General features: G+C 23.9%; 4 protein-coding genes across 4 annotated transcripts in view; 1 reads left to right on the top strand and 3 right to left on the bottom strand.

The window, feature by feature from the left end:
• The window catches only part of Spri (Src homology 2 domain-containing protein sprint), a 328,447-nt gene that overhangs the window by 12,756 nt on the left and 295,697 nt on the right, over positions 1-19,994 (top strand). The window lies entirely within an intron of this gene.
• Positions 2,272-6,231, bottom strand: LOC140668729 (pheromone-binding protein Gp-9-like). The gene is made up of 5 exons (XM_072898013.1): positions 6,136-6,231; positions 5,778-5,880; positions 3,988-4,103; positions 3,300-3,414; positions 2,272-2,542 (listed from the first exon to the last, which is right to left on the bottom strand). The coding sequence occupies exons 1-5, from the start codon at positions 6,175-6,177 to the stop codon at positions 2,472-2,474; spliced, it is 447 nt and encodes a 148-aa protein (XP_072754114.1). The 5' UTR covers positions 6,178-6,231; the 3' UTR covers positions 2,272-2,471.
• LOC140668602 (uncharacterized) lies at positions 7,930-10,873 on the bottom strand. The gene is made up of 5 exons (XM_072897769.1): positions 10,725-10,873; positions 10,238-10,340; positions 9,819-9,946; positions 8,430-8,538; positions 7,930-8,246 (listed from the first exon to the last, which is right to left on the bottom strand). The coding sequence occupies exons 1-5, from the start codon at positions 10,764-10,766 to the stop codon at positions 8,155-8,157; spliced, it is 474 nt and encodes a 157-aa protein (XP_072753870.1). The 5' UTR covers positions 10,767-10,873; the 3' UTR covers positions 7,930-8,154.
• LOC140668781 (uncharacterized) lies at positions 13,153-18,013 on the bottom strand. Its single transcript, XM_072898094.1, has 5 exons — positions 17,860-18,013; positions 15,404-15,506; positions 14,956-15,077; positions 13,593-13,698; positions 13,153-13,466 (listed from the first exon to the last, which is right to left on the bottom strand). Exons 1-5 carry the CDS (start codon positions 17,971-17,973, stop codon positions 13,378-13,380), a joined length of 534 nt encoding a protein of 177 aa, XP_072754195.1. The 5' UTR covers positions 17,974-18,013; the 3' UTR covers positions 13,153-13,377.

Genomic DNA, 19,994 nt, shown 5'->3' with positions numbered 1-19,994 from the left:
TTTCATGCTTTGAATCTCTTGTTGTAATTATATCAGAAATTAAACTGACAAAAAACATTTTAAATTTTTATATTGGATAGTACTTGTTCTTTGTAGGTTTTATCTACATTTGATTGTCAATCTAAATGTTTCAATTTGTATTTGTTTCTTTATCACCATCACTATTTTGTGTACACTTTTTGATGCAAAAATTAATCCATCTATTATAAAGAGTACAAATTCAGAAACATAAATATAATGTCACGAGATATAATTCTATTTTTGTTCGTGTATTAAACTTTTATAACAATATAACGACCTGTTAACCAGTTTGATCGAGTAATAATAAACCCTCTTAATCATTTTCGTCACTGGTGATATATAATTTTACCAATGTAATATATTTGTGTTGTTGTAACCATGTCAGCTTTTAATTTTTGCAAGTAATAAGTAAAAAATAATTCTAAATAATTCTGTGAAAATTTGTGGGTTAAAATGTGCTTGTATCATTATCTGTTTAAAATTATTAAAAATATTTTCTGCTATGTGCAAAATCGATTTTATTGCTAATTCAAACCCACATATAAAGGTTTTCCTTTTTAATTTTATTATGTCTTTATTATCTTTATTTCTTAAATTGAATAAATAGTTTGTTTTGTAAGATATTATGTGCTTTAAGTAAACCAAGCGATTTTTTTGAAACCTTTTTCAACTTATTTAAAAATTTCAGTTATTTAAAACATCAAATAACTAATATTTCAATAAATTATACCTACTACAGTATACATCTTCATTTTTTTAATATTTTTTAAATATTTGCATTAACTATAGAAGCACTTAATGTATTGGCATCATATTTTACTTTCATTTTATTTTGTTGCTAGTTGATACATTAAACATTTAATTTATTTTTAAATTTTAATGTTAATTGCTGTTGAATATTATGCAACGCAGTTATGTATGTATATTTCTGTTCAATTTTATTATCTGCAGAGAATTTTGTAATTAGCTAAAACATTTCTTGCTTATTTTAACATATGATATAAATCTAATAATTCATGTATGTTATAATTAAGTGTTGGATGTGAAAAAAAAGTTTCTAGATCTCCGAAGTTAGGTACAAAAATATTGCATGTTAATTTTTTCAATGTAGAATAATTAATACTTTTTTCATCACATTAGAAAGAATATGTAATTGTGTTTCTGCAGTTAAACTTATAGCCATCAATTCTGTTATTATCATAAAAGTTATCAATTGTTTGAAAAAAATATGCAATAGGCCACTTCCATTTAAGTTAAGTTAATTAACAGCAAATTAAATACTAGAGTTTCTTTAACTGTATTTTTATTACTTTCTAAAATTATATTGTAATCGCAGTATCCAACTAATCGATGAGTACGTTTAGCCCATACTTGTTATCTGATTGTATAACTATTGTCGAAAATTAAATTGCAATCTTTATCTTGCTCTGGAAATTTTTTTAATCCTTCCAGAATGTTTTTGAAACCCTGATGAGGTATCTATGGAATAATTTCAGTTTATCATTGCCGATAAATGTGATAATGAACTGTTTTATACGAAAAAAATAAATTTAAAAATTATTATATATGTATAATTTAATATACAAAATATTTTATTTTAATTATATAATCAATATACAATAATTTATTAATTAATTAATGTAGTCAAATATCTACAAATCAAGAGGTTTCAGAAAAAAAATTCAGACATAAGTTATTTGGCTTAAAGGAAGAAAAAAAGATATATTAAAAAAGGCATATTAGTTTGATCTTGAGTGTGTGTCAAAATTATGTGAAAGTTAATTTGGTTTTTTTATTATAAATAGAACCACCACGAAATTGAATAATTTGCAAATCACGCAAATTTGAATTATAAAACTTTCTTATTAAACTTTAACTTGTAAGATTTTATTTGGACATGATTTGATTATTATAATAATTATTAATAAAATATTAAATAATTATTTATATGTAAAAATATAATATATTATATTAATATATATATATATATATATATATATATATATATATATATATATATATATATATATAATTAATATATTATATTTAATTATTTTATAATTATTATATTATTATTATAAATAATATTCTGTATTCAGAACGCGTTTTTATCGATAAATACGAGCATTTAGTATATAATTCACTTATATTATAGAATTTCAGAAATAAATACGTAAAATAATTTTATCGATAAAAATGCGTTCTAAATACAGGTCCCTGTGTATATAAAAATAAATTAAAATACTAGAATAAAATGTATGTATAATGTTTATTTTAACTTCATTTTTTAGAAAATTGTTGTTTGTGAGAATTTTAAAAAATCTTGATAACAGCATAATAATTAAAGATCTAAATATTAATTATAATGTCTTTAATATTTTTACTATAATATTAATATTTTTACTATATATATATCTATTATACGATTTCAAAGAAATAATTTTATCAGATTAGATGAAGTCTTTCCACAGACACGTAAGAAGCTCGAGGGATTTGTCACACAGATCCAATTTTGTTTTAACTGAAACAATAACATAATTATTGTTAGATTTTAAATAAAACAATGATATAATTATTTTTACATATTTTATATGTTATGTATGTTTAGTTATCTCATAAAAGTTGAAATACTATTAAAGAAGTTAATTAAATTTTTTAAATGAAAAATTAAAAAATCTGATAAGTTGATAACATACACGATGCGGTCTAAAAATTATAATACAATTTTTGTTACAGCAATACCATTACGTTATTTACGTATCAACACGAAAACTAGCCTTCGAAAAAGTTTCTAGAAGATAGAGTCTGATCACTCGAGTAGTTTTGGAAAAACATGGCGGCAGTATGCATCTAAACGCAACTTGTATTTATGATCTCGCAAAAATAAAATTTTTGACGGCAAATTGTCAAAAAAATAATAAAAGTAAGTAAAATTAATACTAAAAAATATAAATAATAATAATATTATAATACAAATAATAATAATAAGTATTAAAATAAAAAATATCTATCAATAATAAAAGTAAATAAAAATTATTCTGTATGTACAAAACATGTATAATATAAAAATTTTATATGAAAAGATTTTATTCTATATTTTTGATGTTTTTAACGAACATTTACGTTTTCATTTATAATTGTATTACATTATGATTTTGGATAAATCATGTATATATATCATGTACTATATATAAATCATGTATATATATCATGTACTGTATATAATCATGTACTATATATATGTATAAAATATAGATGTATAATATGTATATTCTTGCCTTGTTCAGTGCAGCGGTCTACAGTCGCGTATATTTTTGCTTGCGTGGCCTGATTCAAATGAGCATGTGCGTCTTTGCCATATAACTTATCCTTCTGAATCTCCGAGTCAACAATCTGAAAATAATTACAAAAAATAATAATTATTACTATTTATAATTATATTATATTTTTAATAACTTTATAATTATATTATATTTTTAATTACTTTATAATTATATTATATTTGTAATTTTTGCATGTTCTAAATGACATATGTATAAAATATGGAAAAATTAGTAAAATCAATTTTAATTAAAAAATCGTAGAGTCAAGGTTCAAAGTGACCCGAATTAATAACAATATCACGGTTAAGTATAAACTACTTTATAATATTAATAATTGTTTCTTAATTTTTTAAGTTTTACATTAATTAATATATGATTAAGTAATTAACTATTTAGATTCAACGACAAATGTTTTCAAAATCTATTTTTTGCACGATAAGACAAAATTATTAACAAAAATGTACTGGTAGAATAAATTTATAATTTTTACACATTAAATTAGTATAAGTTTTTTTTTAATTAAAAATAAACTAAAAAAGTGAAGAATATATGATATGTGGAGTGTATTAATAAAGTGTTTTGATATAATTTTCATGAAAAAAATATGAATGTCTTATGCAACAACTTAATGTATTATACTTACTAAGCCTCGCTTTTCCAATATACATAACGTAAAGCAGCCATTTTTTTTGGTCTTTTCCGCATTTTCTGGATTCTTGTAAGAACCATCTTTTATTTCTGTATTTGTAATTAAACCAGCTATAAAGAAATAATTATTTGTTATTATTACACCACAAAAAATAATTATTTTATTTTTTTATTTTATACACAAAAGTATTTTCTGTTTTGTTAAGAGTTCTAATAGTACCACAAAGAGTTCTAACAATTATTCTTAATAACTAAAGTTGATAACAAAAAAGTTATACCGCCTTAAACTTACGAAAAATATGAAATTGGCCTTCCGTATCTTTAAATGCTATTTTCGGTACTTTAAACGATAGAACTATTTCTAAAACTGATAGAGGACTCTTTGGGGGGCAATTAGAACTCTAATCATTTTATAAAATTAACTTAAAAAAATGGCGAGTAAGAGCAAACGCTGTAATTAGTGCGCAAAAATTTTATTCTAACAATAAGTAACAAATTAATCTATTATACTAACGTACGTTTCGGTCAATTTTATGATTTTTTTCAGCGCAAAAGTACAAAAACAGATGAGAAAAAGCACGGGTTTTTAAGTATTAACTTATCATTAAATGACACCAGCAAATACATATACGGAAGTTTTAGGAAAAGTCAAACATCATTATTTAGTCAATCGGTTAAAATTAAACATGAAGTTTGATTATAAGAAATTGAGTTGATGTATTGTTCCTTTGGTTAGTAGGCCAAGAAGTGACACAGACTGTTGACTCGTCAAAATAAAAATAAAAATAATAGGTTGGAAACCTGTATTGAAATAATTAAAAATCAACTTACAATTTTACTAGTTAATAAAAAAAAAATTTATTTAGAAGAGATAATGTGTTAAATTGTAACTTACATAATTGGTTCAAAATTTCTTAACTATAAAGATGTTTAACGATGGAGTGATATTATGATAATGGTAAAGAGTTGACAGTTCTTTAAAATCATGAATAATTAACAAACAAAGTCTTTCAGGTTGTTTAGATTTTCGGCAATTTATCTATAATGTTTAAATATGTAGAGTTTAAACATTCTGTGTCTGTTTGCAAATTTATGCTGTTTATTTGTCTTTTTATGAATTATTTTTAAAAATTTTTTATAATGAGGCACCAACTTCATATACGTCAAAACAAAAGACTAATTTAAATTTGAAAATATATTTGTTGTAACTTTATTTATTTATTTACAAAATACAAGTGACGTCATTATTTTTTAAAATTTATTTAGATATTTTTCATTATATGTTATATTTAATAAATAAAATAAGTAATTTCAATGATAGAAAATGCTAATTTAAAACTAGCACTTTCTGTCATTGAAATTATTTGTTAATGCAAATAGGTGTTAAGATTTTTAAACTCTCGTTCATTCGACATAGGCTATAAAATTAATCTTGTCAGAAAGACGTTTCGATAATATAGATCGTTCTCTATTTAGTGCATGTAATAAATATAGAGAAACAAAATATTACTTTACTGTGATGTGTAAATATTCGCCATATTGAATTCGTCATATTCTTAATGAGAACATTGAAGATATACATAATTATCGCTAATTTTATAGTTTAAGGAAAATTAAATAATGTAAATAATGAAAATTAGATAATGTTTCTTCACCAATAACTATTATATCCATATCATATTCAATAAATGCAGCACTTATGTTGCAATTTTTCTAGATTATTTTTTGAATTTGTAATAAAAAATTATGATATAAGTGAAAAAATAAGAAAGGTAACTTTCTGACCTTCTGTCAGATCTGCACTTTCATAACATTGTTGCACATCCGTAGCAGATAGCGATCCTCCATGTAAAGCTTCATCTGCAATAGTATCTGCATAGGCAATCATCTAAAATCAATATCGTTACATAAACTATAAAACAAAGCGTGTAGTAAAAAAGTCTATTTTATATGATAATTTTGAAAGTATATTATAACAAACTTGATATTAAATTGTAATAAAAATATATAAATGTATGTGTTGTATATATACGTATATAATATATTTATAATAAATACATATGTATTTTTAAATGTATAATAATATAAATATTTTAATTGTAAAAAATTGTAATTTAATAATAATATATTTGGGTCCACTTACGACAATTGCCATCAGGCAGACGAGTAGCGCAAGGAATTTCATGATCTCTAACTTCACTGATAGGACACTTTCGATATCGCGTCGTGAACTGACAGTGATGCGCCAACACCCCTATTTATATACCTCGTACAAGCACTAAATGTGGCAATCGTCGACCACGAGAAACCGTTATAGGAAACTTGCCATCAATATTATCTCTGTTATGTATACAGAAAAGGTAGGAGGAAAAATCTTGTTATATATTTGCGGTTGATGTACTAAACATGTACGTTGATCAGAAATCACACTACAATTTGCGTCACATATTCAGCAATCGACCTAAAATATTATAATTTTATACAGAGACAGGGAAACTGATTGTTATTTAATGACAGAAATTCGAGATTTTTATATCCTATTTGTAATTTAAAGGTTTTTATAAAAAATTAAGAATTTTTAATAATTACATTATATAAGCAATTTTTCTCGCAATTTTATTATGTTTTATTCTTAAATTATTTGAGTGCCGATTATTATTGATCAGAATTTAATAATCGACATTTTTATAATGTTGATTATTAAATTTTGCTCAATAATACTTTTAAAAAAATCTTGAATTGTCTAGAGGAATTAATGTTTGAAGAAAACATCTATAGTGCAGAGTTTGAATTTCATAGTATTGGAATTTTTTTTTATAGAAAATTTTAATAAATAAATCAATATTATGTGTTGAAAAAAATATGTGGCAATCGAGGAAAATTGTTATCTTCATGTCTCACTTCGGGAATTTCCCGTGTTCGTAAATCTTGAATAAGTGACTTTAAACGATTTTTATGAACACGCGATGATGAATTCTATGTTTTCAACATTGGTTTTTTTTATTCAAATGATATTTGCAAAAATATAATATTATTTTGCGATAAAATATTTTATATTTTATTATAATTTTATTTTTTGGCAAAAATTATACATTTACTTGTAAATATTAATCCAACCAGATTTTTTTACATTGAAGTATTAATTAGTGAATTATATATTAATAAATATATTAAATTTTAAATAAAGACAATAAATTGTGTACATATGAATAAATTGTCTTTATTCATTAGTATAAAAAAATAATAAATACACATTGATAATAATAACTGATAAAGAGGTACAGAATTGACAAACAATAACATTTTTTATATTATGTTAAAATTATATTTAAATTAAAACTTAATTTAAAAAAATAAAATTAAAATTAAATTGTGTTCTGTAATCTTCTACTAAATTAAATTTAATTTTAAAGTAAAGCTGTAAGACTAGTAATTACGCTTATCAGTTAATATATTTTTATGGCTGTTGTGTTTTCAATCATATTTATCTAACTTGCAAGACTAAAAAGGTTACAGATATCTGACGCATTTTATGTCATAAGATAAATAGATTTAAAATGTGTACATTCATAATGTAATAAAATTATGCATATGTGCATTTAAAAATCGTCAAAGTTTATTCACCGAATATACATATGTATAGTACATTATATTTATTTTATTTTTTTATTTTTGATTTATGTTTTAGACTTCAATAAATTAATGAAATTTATTCTATTACGTCCTTTTAAATAGTACTTCTAACTAAAAAAATTATAGTACATTTACTTTTAAACGTCAAAAAAATTATCTTTTCAATAAATCTTACAATATTAGGAATTCAGCATGTGATAATTTTTTATTCTGTTTTTTTAACTGCTGCATTTCAAAATAGATTTTTCTAAATTAATTTTATTACATTAATATATGTTACGGGCTATATAAGTGAATTATCAAATATTGAACTAGTCGGTTTTATTTAACATTAGAGTAACATAGTGTATAAGCAACAAAGTTTATTGTGAGTTTAGAAGAATATTGTAAAAGAAGAGTGTAAAAAGAAAAAGAAGAGAGAAAAAAAGATATTTTATTTTGAAATTTTTGCTTTTATGATATTATCATTGCACTGTACGGAGAATCGTGATTTTTTTCGATGTAGATAATGTTCGTGAATTTTTTTTTCTCATTTTTTATCTTTTGTTTGCTCCTGAGGAATTATGCAAATTATAAATTCGAGCGCCCTTTCTTCCTCAGTTAATTTGTCATTTCTGTTTACTGAAAAATTTAAAAAAGAGAAATTAATAGAAATATTATATACAATATAGAAATTATGTAGAAATATATTATAAAGTTATATATTATATTATAAAGAATATAAAGTCGATGTCAAATATATTAATATTTGTTTTTATTTATTTACTTTTATTTATTTACTATTTACTTTAAGGTTTTACTTACATGATTTTACGCATTCCGTTATAACTTCCTTGCTCACTACTTCTGACGCATTCTGTTCGTCTTCGGTTCCTTCTAATATTTTGTCTAAAACTAGCTTCGAATTTTTCATCTAAAATTATTGAAAAGAAATGCGATAAAAAATGAACAAATTTTACATGTATTGTCTTCTAATTAATAATATGTAAGAGAATAATTATTGCAATTATTTTGTTCAATTTTAAATACTTAAATATTTAAATAATTAAAGATTAAACTAAATTAAAGATTTAATTTAATTGCATTTAATTTTATTTGTATGCATAGTTTATTAATTTTTTATTAACATTTATGTGTAATAAAAGTTTGTTTATATTTAAATGTTATTAAAGTTTATTAATATTTACACGAATGTGACTTCTTTTGTGTTTATGGATATATATATATATATTATCGAGATATCATATATTGAATATTATTGTATACCCGAGAAAAAAATATATTTTGTAATTGTAATTATATATGATCATATCTAATTGGCCATATATGTATAATTATATCCGAAAAATGGTGCGATATGATCCTATTTAAACAAATGTGATGAAATGCAATTAGATATAAAATGATCATATATAATTTGATTATATATAATCAAATATGACATAATTAAATATATATATATATATATATATATATATGTATATATATATATATTTGATAATGTATAATCAAATTGATCCAATTTTCCTACAATCAGATCAATATATTTGAATCTCCTATATGGAGATTGTATCAGGAATTAAATCATATATAATAACATCTGAACAATGGCGTGATATGATCATATCTTTATATAACCATATTCGCCCATATGTAAACAAATCTAACCGAATATGATTATATAAAGATAAGATCATATCGTGCTAAATTTCAAATATTATTACATAATATGTGATCATATAAAATTATATATGTTATCAGATCCTTTTATATCTAATTATGTATGTTTACATCTGACCATTGACTCATTTTTTCTCGGGTAATATATCTTACATAATATACATATATATATATATATATTGTATATATGTATATATTGTATATAAAGTTACGGAAAAACTATTTAATCCAAAAAAATTCACATTTTACAAAATATATCCACTTCAATCATATGCTCCAATTGTCATAGATTGTTATAATTATATTATGTAATTTAATATTTAACATTGTATTCCAATAGAAATGATTTGTAATTTAATTAAAATGATTATTAAAGATTAATAATTTAAAACAAATTTTTACATTATGCATATAAAAAAAGTCAGTTGGTTTGTAATTATTAAAAAAATTTGTGTATTAAAAGAAATTAAAAGAATTTTGTATAATAATTAATATTATGTATGAAATTATTACCATATCCTTATTCTCCAATATGCATACTATAAAACGACCATATCTCATAATAGATTCTTTAGTTTCGTTGTCAATCTTTTCACCATTTTTGGTTTCATCCCATTTTTGGCTTGCCAAATCTGTGTCCTCTGTTATGGAAAAATATTTTCAGTTGCAGAAAATCAAGAATATGTATTTTTCTATGGAAATGTTTGCAAAAAAGCAAACTTTTAATGTATAAATTTAAATAGATTTATTTATATTATCTTTTGTTTTTTATTCACGAGAAAAAAAGAGTTATAAAATTTATATAGTAAAGAATTTGTAAGAGTTAATAAAATTTATATAGTAAAGGAAATTCTAAAAATGCTAAAGTTTTTTTTTTTATTTATAAATTAACTTATATATTCATAAATTTTAAATACTAAACATACACTTACTAATAGTCATCCCAGCTTTATTCACACATTCTTTTACCGTTGATACATCGGTTTCGAAATCTTCCGCTATTTGTTGTAAGAGCTCTTTTTCATCTGCAATTGCCTAAAATTTTATGCCATTATTATTGTTGACAATTGTAATAAAGGAATGAAGTTTATATTATAACATACTATATAAAAAAGGGTACTAATAGAAGCACAAAATAAGAAAAATTTTTATTTATATTATGTACACATATTTTTATTTATTTTTATATTTTAAATTTTCCGTAAGTTTTATTTTGTAAAGTTTTTATATATTTTAAATACTGCTCGAGATAATCAAATTATATGAAGCGTTTTATTTAGTTTGTTCTATTTGAACAAAGTAAGAAAGAAAAAATGTAAATGGAAAATGGTGTAAATATAAATGAAAAATATAGATAGTACATATTATCGTAATGTAGATAATTTATCATAGAGATGATAAATAATAAATTGCACTTACATTAGCGGCGAGAGCTAAAACCAGAAGCGCGATTCTCTTCATCTTTCTGTAGTTTAGTGACAGAAGAATAAACAACGGTGTATCGAAGATTAATTCAACAACTGAATGGAAAATGAATCTGTGCTCATATTTATATTATCATTCTACAATGTATTCCATGTGAGGTTACATCATCGAAAGACAATATATGTGTGCGCGGATTTGCGGAAGCACGATTGGTATAATTAGTTGGTATATCAGATTTGCACAAGCAAAATTGATTTCGATGGTGTCGCGATATCGCGCTGTTGCTCAATTATTTTGCGCGCGTCAATTAGAGTTAATCAGAGTGTGTGACACATCGGCATTAAAAAAAATCACGCCGAATGTGATGCGCGAAACTAACATTCAGAATGTTTAACGTAACATAAATCAGTATATATAAGCCAAAAATATGCAGAAAAACATATTTTTATATAATCAATATTTTATTATAAATATAAATAATATAAATTTTATAATTTATAAAAAAATTTTACATTTTATATATTATTAGGATTAATTAGAGTCTGAGTTAGATCCATTTTATATTCTAATCAATTATAAAAAATATTGTACATAAATTATTATAAAATATCACTTATTAAGAGAATATTATAAAAACTTATAACTTTTTATTTATTAAGAATAGTATTTACATTCTGTAAATATGAAAAATATTTATTTTGACAAACTGTAATTATATAAGATGGAAAGAAGTTAAAAATAATTTTAAAACAATTTTTATTGCCAATATTTACATATTTATTTTATTGTAATTTTAATTTTGATTTATTTTAAGGAGATCCAAAAGCTGTACTATATTACCGACTAAAATTTTAACAAACATGACAATATATTTGCTTAATATAAAAAGTTGCAATTTATACACATAAAATAAAATAGGTTCCCACTATAAGAATTGCATGAAAAAATATTTGTGAACTTTTAGAAATGACATCTGACGTGAGTTTGTGTTTCAATCTCGCACGTTTACAGATGCACGAGAGTAATTTTTTACAGATTTTAAAAATCTTTTTTACTAGGCTTCTAAAGTCATATCCAAAAGTTTACTAATATTCTGTTATGTTATTTCAAAAACGTGGACGCTATATCTCTTGCACGAACATATAGAACTTTTTATATTAAATAAATATTGTTACGATGTAATTCATTTTTTAATTTTTTATCATTTTTATATGAAATTATTAGCCTCCGCGTGTTGTTTTTGTAAGTATTTTAATTGTGGAGAAGGATTTATCAATCTTCTAGCCAATAAAAGAAAAAGATTTTCAAAATCTGTAATTCATGTTCTGTCGGCTTTTGGATCCCCTTAAAGATTATTTTAAAAAGTATTTGTCAGATTTTGAGTTCGTTCTTCTCTCCTCTTGCCATCTCTTCAAAAGTAAAGACGTGTCTTGTTTTAAAAAAAAACTACATAGTTTGTGGCATTTCATGGGATAAAATAAATTTTTTTCCGAAATCTTATAACAATCATTGTAAAATATGGACTTTCTTTACAAATTAAAAAAGATGAGATTCGATTTTTTTTCACAAAGTTATAAGGTATTAAAGTTACCCATACAATGTGTATGCAATAACATCATGTGCAATCGTGCTTTTGTATTTTTATTTTTGTTTTCATATACGCAATAATGTGTAAGCTGTTGAAGCTGTTTGCAAAATTGGTACGCAAACATGACTCTTCCGAGTAATTACATTTATCAGTCAATATATTTCTTATTGCTGTTGTATTTTACCGTTTTGAATCACATTTATCTGATTCGTAAGAAAAAAAATTTATTAAGGTTACAGATATGTGATACATTTTAGGTCTTAAGATAAATAGATTTAATCATAATAAATACATTTCTATACATATATTTAAGAATCGTCAGTTTTATTCACTGAGTACGTTATATTTATTTTATTTTTTGGATCTATTTATTTAAACATACACTGAATGCGTGGGTGGGGGCGCTCGTCTCCCACCCCATCCCCCCAAAAAAACTAACTCAATCCAACCTGTATTACAAAGCAAAATCTATATCATAACTTAGAGACAGCTTGGGTTAGTTTTTTTGGGATGAGGGTGCAGAGGGAGGGGCTTCGGCCCTCCCCTGCCCACATATTTAATGTATCACGTTTAAATAAATAGATCCATTAAAAGTACGCTTCATTAAATATATACATGATATGAAAAAATTATGTTCTATTTATGAAACTTTTTTTATTTATAACTTCTTAACAAATAACGAGTGATGGCTAAACCCTTTTGAAGGTTATTCAGAGTGATGATGTTGACAACATATGTCAAAGTCAAGGCCATTGAAGCTGCCTCCTCTAAAGTATATAATTATCTTAATTTTGTTACATTAATATGTTATAGGTTATATAAGTAAATTATCAATTTTTTAACTAGTTAGATTTTATTTAACATTAGTATAACATAATATATAAGCAACAAGGTTTATTGTGAAGAATATTATGAGTGTACAAGAAGAAAGGACAACGGTATTTTATTTCCCTTAAACCCTGATGAAATTTTTCTTTTTATAATGTTACCACTGCACTGTAGGAAGTATCGCGATTTTTTCAACTCACGTAACGTTCGCAAATTTTTTTTTCTCATTTTTTATCTTTTCTTTGCAGTCTTGATCTGACTTACGCAAATTATAAATTCGAACGCTCTTTCTTCCCGAGTCTTGCTATCATTTTCGTTCACTGAAAAATTAAAAAAAAGAAATTATTAGAAATATTATGTACAATATAGAAATAATGGAGAAATCATATGGTATATTTTTTATTTATTTATCTTATTTTGTTTATTTACTTTAAGGTTTTACTTACGTGAATTTACGCATTCTGTTATAACTTCCTTGCTCTCTGTTGACCCATGCGGTTCCTTTTCGAGTTTTTCTAGTATTTTGTCTAAAACTAGCTTTGAATCTTTCATCTAGAATTATTGAAAAAAGTGATAAAAGAATTATGAACAAATCTTACATGTATTGTCAATTAACTAATAACATGACATAAGAGAATAATTATTGCAATTATTTTGTTTAATTTTAAATATTTGAAGATTTAATTTAATTTAATTTATTATTTAATTGTATTTGATTTTATTACATGTATATAAGTGTGTATATAATTTATTAATATATATTTGTAATTTTTTGTGTGTATTATTGTGTTTATTGATAAATATTGTCGAGATATCATATGTTGTATAATATATTTTATCATACATATGTATACATATACATAGAGTGATTTTAAATAAATACGAAAAATTTTAGATAATTCTTTGTTGAAAATTAAAGGAAGTTTTTTATATAAACATATATTCCCTCTTTATCTTTTTCCGAAGAATTATACTCTTCCAAAAACATGAAAATTAGGTTTTTATTTTTTTCAAATTTTTTTAAAATTAAAATTTGAAATTTAGTGGATATTTCTCACTACAAACAAGAATATTTATTAATATTTTTAAAGTTCTCCTGTAGTGTTATAAGGGAATGAAATTAGCAATCTTTGTTTAATTTTTTATTAAAACTTTTTAACGAGTTAGCATGTGATCATTTAGAAACGTTAGAAGACTTTATTCTTTTAGAAATTATTTTTTCTTTTATTTTGTTTTGTCAAATTAATAGTTTTTAAATAAAAAAATAAAATACCTTATTATGCACAGCACAGTACTAAATAACATAGGTTACTGTACAGGAGGATTAAAAATATTAATAAGTATCCCTTTTAGTGGAAAATGTCCATCAAATTTCATTTTTTAACTTGTTGAAAATTTGCGAAAAAAATAAACCTGAATTGTAACTTCAGAGAGGGATATAGAGAAATATATGTTTATATAAAAGAGCTTTCTTAATTTTCGATAATTATCTAAAAATTTTGCACTAATTTTGAATCATTTTGTATATTAAGTTATAGAAAAACTACTTGACCTGAAAAAAATCACAATTTAGAAATATATCAGCTTTAAATATATAAAAATTAAAAGTAATTTTTTTAGATTAAGATGTTATAAATACGTAATTTAACATGTATTCCAATTGAAATAATTAAAAAAGTAACTTAAAAAAATTGCATTTTTATATTATATATAAAAGTCAGTCTGATTGTATTTATTAAGAGAATTTTTATAATATATATAATAATTAAATAGTATTATAATAATTAAAATTACGTGAGACATTCTTACCATATCTAACTTTTCCAACAAGCAGGCAAGGAAACGACCGTGTGTCGTAAAAGATTCTTTAGTTTCTTCATCCATCTCTTCATCACTTTTCATTTCCTTCCATTTTTCGAAATCTATCTCATCTGTCATGGGAAAATATATTCAGTTGTAGGAAATCAAGAATATATTTTTCTATGGATATGTTTGCAAGAAATAAAAATTTTTAATGTATAAATTTAAGTAAATGTTTTGCTTGTATTGTTACAATTTATATTATCTTTTATATTTAATATATATATATATATATATATTTATAAATTATATAAATTTTATTTTATTTAGTATTTAAAATTTATAAATATATTTATATATATTTTAGACTAATGACGTCGAAAACGTCATTAAAACGTTATTAATACATCACTTGTCATTTGATGTGTTACCTGGAATGTATATGTATATAACTTACCTATAGTCGTTTCAGCTTCACTCAGACATGTTTTTATCGTCGGTGAATCGATTTCGAATATTGTTGCCATTTGTTGTATACGCTCTTCGTCATCCGCAATTACCTAAAATAATTATATTACATATTTCTCTTTTTATATTACATATTTTCATACCATTATTGCTGGCGAGTGTAATAAACTTGTGAATTTTTTGTATTCCATACCCCATATTTATTTCATAATTTTTAAAATTATTTTCTTAATAGTATACTTATTTATTTTGTTATTTCTTTGTAATGTATAAGTATTTAAAATAATCGACTTTCTTTATTTTTATTTCTAGAGCTTTTTTCCACTTTTTTTCTTCTTCTATCTTTTTTTTTAAAAGTCAGTTTGATTTTATCTTCATTCAAAATTAATTCTCTTTTCTTTAAAAATATAAAAAATTTACCCTTAATTTATTCGTTTTCTTTACAACACTAAGCCATTTGCACACGCGCTAAATTCTATATTGATATATGAATAAACTAGCAACGAATAAACTTTTTCAAAGTTCCCCATACGAAGAAATCCATCGCTGGATTGGACGTGGAGGAGCAGTACCTTGGCTACCCCGATTACCCGATCTGACACCGATAGATTTCTTCGTATGGGAAACTTTGAAACAAATAGTTTATTCGTTGTCAATTTATTCAAGAGAGCAGCTAAGAGACAGAATCACAGCTGCAATACATCAAATAACACAACAACAGTGTGAGGCTCCAGTGCGAGCTGTGAATACTAAAGTTAATGCTTGCATTGATGCAAGAGAACAACATTTTGAGCAAAATCTTTACTAAAAAAGTGATAATATAATAAGTGTAAGTGTAAATAAATACATAAGTAGGAAAATGAAAGTTTTTGTTTTTGCTTTTTTGCGATTTTTTCGGAAACAAGATAAAAACGAGCAAATCTCTACATAACTTTTTTCTTTAGTTTATCGAGTCCCCACGCGTTCCCGAAGTGTTGACATTTAATTTCGAAACACCTTGTATATGTGGTAAATAAAATTAGGCTCAGGGGGCATCCTTGTCTTACACCTGCATTTGTCCAAAATTTCTTTGTGAAGTCTATTAAAACGGTATTGATTATCTTTTTATATATTTCTTTCGTTCTCCTTATTAAGTGTCTATTAATTCTTTTTTCCTCATTATTAGCCATAATTTCTCTTTATTATACAATTTTCTCCTTTTTTTCAAATTGTATAATTTTAAGTAATCTAAGTTTTGCTTTATTTGTAGAATAAAACCACATTCCTTTTTTTATTTTATCTTTTTCCGCTGCTTTATTTTTCTTTAGTTTCTTTATTTGATTTTTTATCTACATTAAGGTAATATTTTCTCCCATGTCTGTTTTCTTTCTTCCGTCTCTTAAAGAAATCCAATGCTGTCTCCTCTTCCGCCTTGAAATACTGATTTTTTTTTCTTCTTTTTATGTTTATGTATTTCCATGCTTCTGTTTCGGTTCTGATTTTCCTAATTTTACCTCTCTTCTAATTTTTGTTTTTTTATTTGTTTTTATATAAAATCTGATACCATCTTTTATTGTTATATTTTTCAAGTTTTATTTTCTTTTTTTTCTTTTCTAAGAAATCTCATTTTTTCCCTATCCCTACATTCTTTGTTTCACCATTTTTTTTCTAGCATTTTTTTCTTTAATATAATTATTATTTTTGTTGTGTCGCTATTTTATCCCTTTTTTTTAACTGCATCTACAAGTCTGTCTCCTTAAATTCTTGAGTATCTAAAATTTCGTTTTTTTTTAAATTTCTTCTGTTCAAATTTGAAATTTTTACTCTCGTCCTCTTTATCCGTAAAGAACTGTTTTAAATCCTCCGCTTGCATATAAATATAGATTGATAAGTGATCCAATTCCGTTCTTTCTTTAACAGCTGAATTATCGATTTTATCTGTTGCTTATGTTTTCGATTGCATAATCAATTACCGATGAACCTTTCGCGCTTATATAAGTTAATTCCTCCTTCTTATTCATATATGTTCATATATCTCATTTAATATATCCTATCTCCCAAAACTTTCATTTATATTATAATTTTGTTTATTTTACATATATTTTATTCATTTTATATATTTTAAAAGAAATTTTTTGTAAGATTTTATAATAAATACTGCTCGAGATAATTAAATTGTATGAAGGGTTTTATTTAGTTTGTCCTATTTTAACAGAATAAGAAAAGAAAAATGTAGATGGAAAATGTAAATGTAAATGGAAAATGTAGATTATATATTTTAAAAGAAATTTTTCGTAAGATTTTATAATAAATACTGCTCGAGATAATCAAATTGTATGAAGTGTTTTATCTAGTTTCTTCTATTTTAACAAAGTAAGAAAAGAAAAAAGTAGATGAAAAATATAAATGTAAATGAAAAATGTAGATAATTTATTGCAAAGATGATAAATAATAAGTTGTACTTACATTAATGGCGAGAGCTAAAACCAGAAACGCGATTCTCTTCATTTTCTGTAGTTTAAGTGACAGGAGAATGAACAACTGTGTGCTGAAGGTTAATTCAGGAACTGGATGGAACATGTATCTATGCTTATATTTATATTGTCATTCCTATGTGTTTCATGTGAGCTTATATCATCGACTTGCGAAAGACAATATCTGTATTTGTATATATGTATGTGTATATATATGTGCGGATTTGCGGAAGCGCGATTGGTATAATTGGTTGGCGTATCAGATTTGTATAAGCAAATTTGATTTTGATGGCGTTGCGATGTCGCGCTGCCTCAATTATTTTGCGCGTACATTAGAATTTATCAGAAAAAGTGTGACATCGACAATATAAAAAAAAAAAAAATCACGCCGGACATGTGCACGGAATATTTAAAACGTTTAACGTAATATAATTTATATTAATAAATCAGTGTGTATAAGTTAAAAATATTTTTATATTACGTTTTACTATGCATACAAAAGTTTTATAATATATTTTATATATTTTATATATTTTATATTAGTCCTTTATATGTAAATATTGTATTTGTAATATTTAAAAAATTTTTTAGAATTTTTAAAATTTATTAAAAAATATATTGCGCGTTTAGCAAGTATAATACAATCAAATAAAATAAAAGAAAATTAATTATACAGACTGAATTAGATTTTTTATATTCTGATTAATTGTAAAAAACATTTTACGTACCTATAAAACATATTACTTATTAATAGAATATTACAAGAACTTTTTGTTTTTACTAAGAATATAATTCTATAAATTTACATTCTACAAATTTTAATATATACACATATTTATTCGTTTTAATTTATAATATATTTGTTAATATATGTTAAAATATAATATATTGACATATCATTTTATTTACGTATAATAATAAAAAATTATTTTACCATTCTTATTTTATAAAAATTCTTTTAATTTTTTTATAAATAAATAATAAATGGATATTAAATGTACTAATTTTAATGAGAAAAATTTAGTAGAAAATTATATATATATATATACATATATACAGGGTGTCTCGGAACACCCTTAACAACGCTCGTGAGTAGGTAGGGCACAGTAAACTGAGTAAAAAAATTTTATACCATTTTGCGATTTTTGCAATAATTATTAAAATATTAACTAAAAACGTTTAGCAAACAATATTATACATATCTACAAGATGTCCAGTAATAATCGCCTCAACTCTCTAGGGCAGATAGAGCAGATCAAACTGAACATAAAAGTCCTGTATCATTTTGCGATTTTCGCAATAATTATTAAAATATTAATTGAAAACGCTCAGCGTATAAGCGCGCGCCGCATATAGCGCTCAGCATACTCTGAGCATTTTTAATTAATAGTTCAATAATTATTGCGCTAATTGCAAAATGATACAGGACTTTTATGTTCAGTTTGACCTGCTCTATCTGCCCTAGAGAGTTGGGGCGATTATTACCGGATATCTTGTAGATATGTATAATATTGTTCGCTAAGCGTTTTTAATTAATATTTTAATCATTATTGCGAAAATCGCAAAATGGCATAAGACTTTTTTGCTCAGTTTACTGTGGCCTACTTGCTCACGAGCGTTGTTAAGGGTGTTCCAGGACACCCTGTATATATATATATATATGTATATATAAATTTAAAATATAATATTTCAATATAAAATACGAATATAATTAATTTTATGTGTAAAAATATTCTTTAAATAAAATATTAAGTTTAAAATGTGTCTTATATATTTTACAATTCAACAAGCGATCGGTAACAGAAAGAAAAAAAAAATAGCGAGATGAGATGATAAACGATAAAAATATCGCGAGCAAATTATGATGATAAATGATAAAAATAATGACTCCAATTACGACAACTACGCAAGATTGTCGGAGGATGTGCGGTCTCGTTAGAGCGCGCAATAGATACATAAATTCGAGCTTTATTTTGATTTTACCTACTCTTGGCTGTAGTTAAAGGCAAATAGTTTCTGAGAAACAATATTTTTCTGACCTTGCGCTGTCGGTTCCAAAATTGACTGTTGAATAATAAAATGTAACTAGAATTACTGATGTAAGACATATATGCATACGCAGATGTC

This window comes from Anoplolepis gracilipes, chromosome 8 (genome assembly GCF_047496725.1).
Source record: "Anoplolepis gracilipes chromosome 8, ASM4749672v1, whole genome shotgun sequence".
Classification (NCBI taxonomy): domain Eukaryota; kingdom Metazoa; phylum Arthropoda; class Insecta; order Hymenoptera; family Formicidae; genus Anoplolepis; species Anoplolepis gracilipes.
The sequence above is the reverse complement of the archived record's forward strand: the minus strand, read 5'-3'. Positions and strand labels throughout refer to the sequence as shown.

Coding starts and splice junctions, on each gene's coding strand:
- LOC140668729 (XM_072898013.1), bottom strand. CDS start 6,177: ATGAAATTCCTTGCGCTACTCGTCTGCCTGATGGCAATTGTC. Junction 5,881..6,135: donor TCTGCCTGATGGCAATTGTC/GTAAGTGGACCC, acceptor TATTGATTTTAG/ATGATTGCCTATGCAGATAC. Junction 4,104..5,777: donor AAGTGCAGATCTGACAGAAG/GTCAGAAAGTTA, acceptor ATTTCTTTATAG/CTGGTTTAATTACAAATACA.
- LOC140668602 (XM_072897769.1), bottom strand. CDS start 10,766: ATGAAGAGAATCGCGCTTCTGGTTTTAGCTCTCGCCGCTAAT. Junction 10,341..10,724: donor TTTTAGCTCTCGCCGCTAAT/GTAAGTGCAATT, acceptor ATAAAATTTTAG/GCAATTGCAGATGAAAAAGA. Junction 8,539..9,818: donor TATTGGAGAATAAGGATATG/GTAATAATTTCA, acceptor CAATAATTTTAG/ATGAAAAATTCGAAGCTAGT.
- LOC140668781 (XM_072898094.1), bottom strand. CDS start 17,973: ATGTTCCATCCAGTTCCTGAATTAACCTTCAGCACACAGTTGTTCATT. Junction 15,507..17,859: donor TTTTAGCTCTCGCCATTAAT/GTAAGTACAACT, acceptor TAATTATTTTAG/GTAATTGCGGATGACGAAGA. Junction 13,699..14,955: donor TGTTGGAAAAGTTAGATATG/GTAAGAATGTCT, acceptor CAATAATTCTAG/ATGAAAGATTCAAAGCTAGT.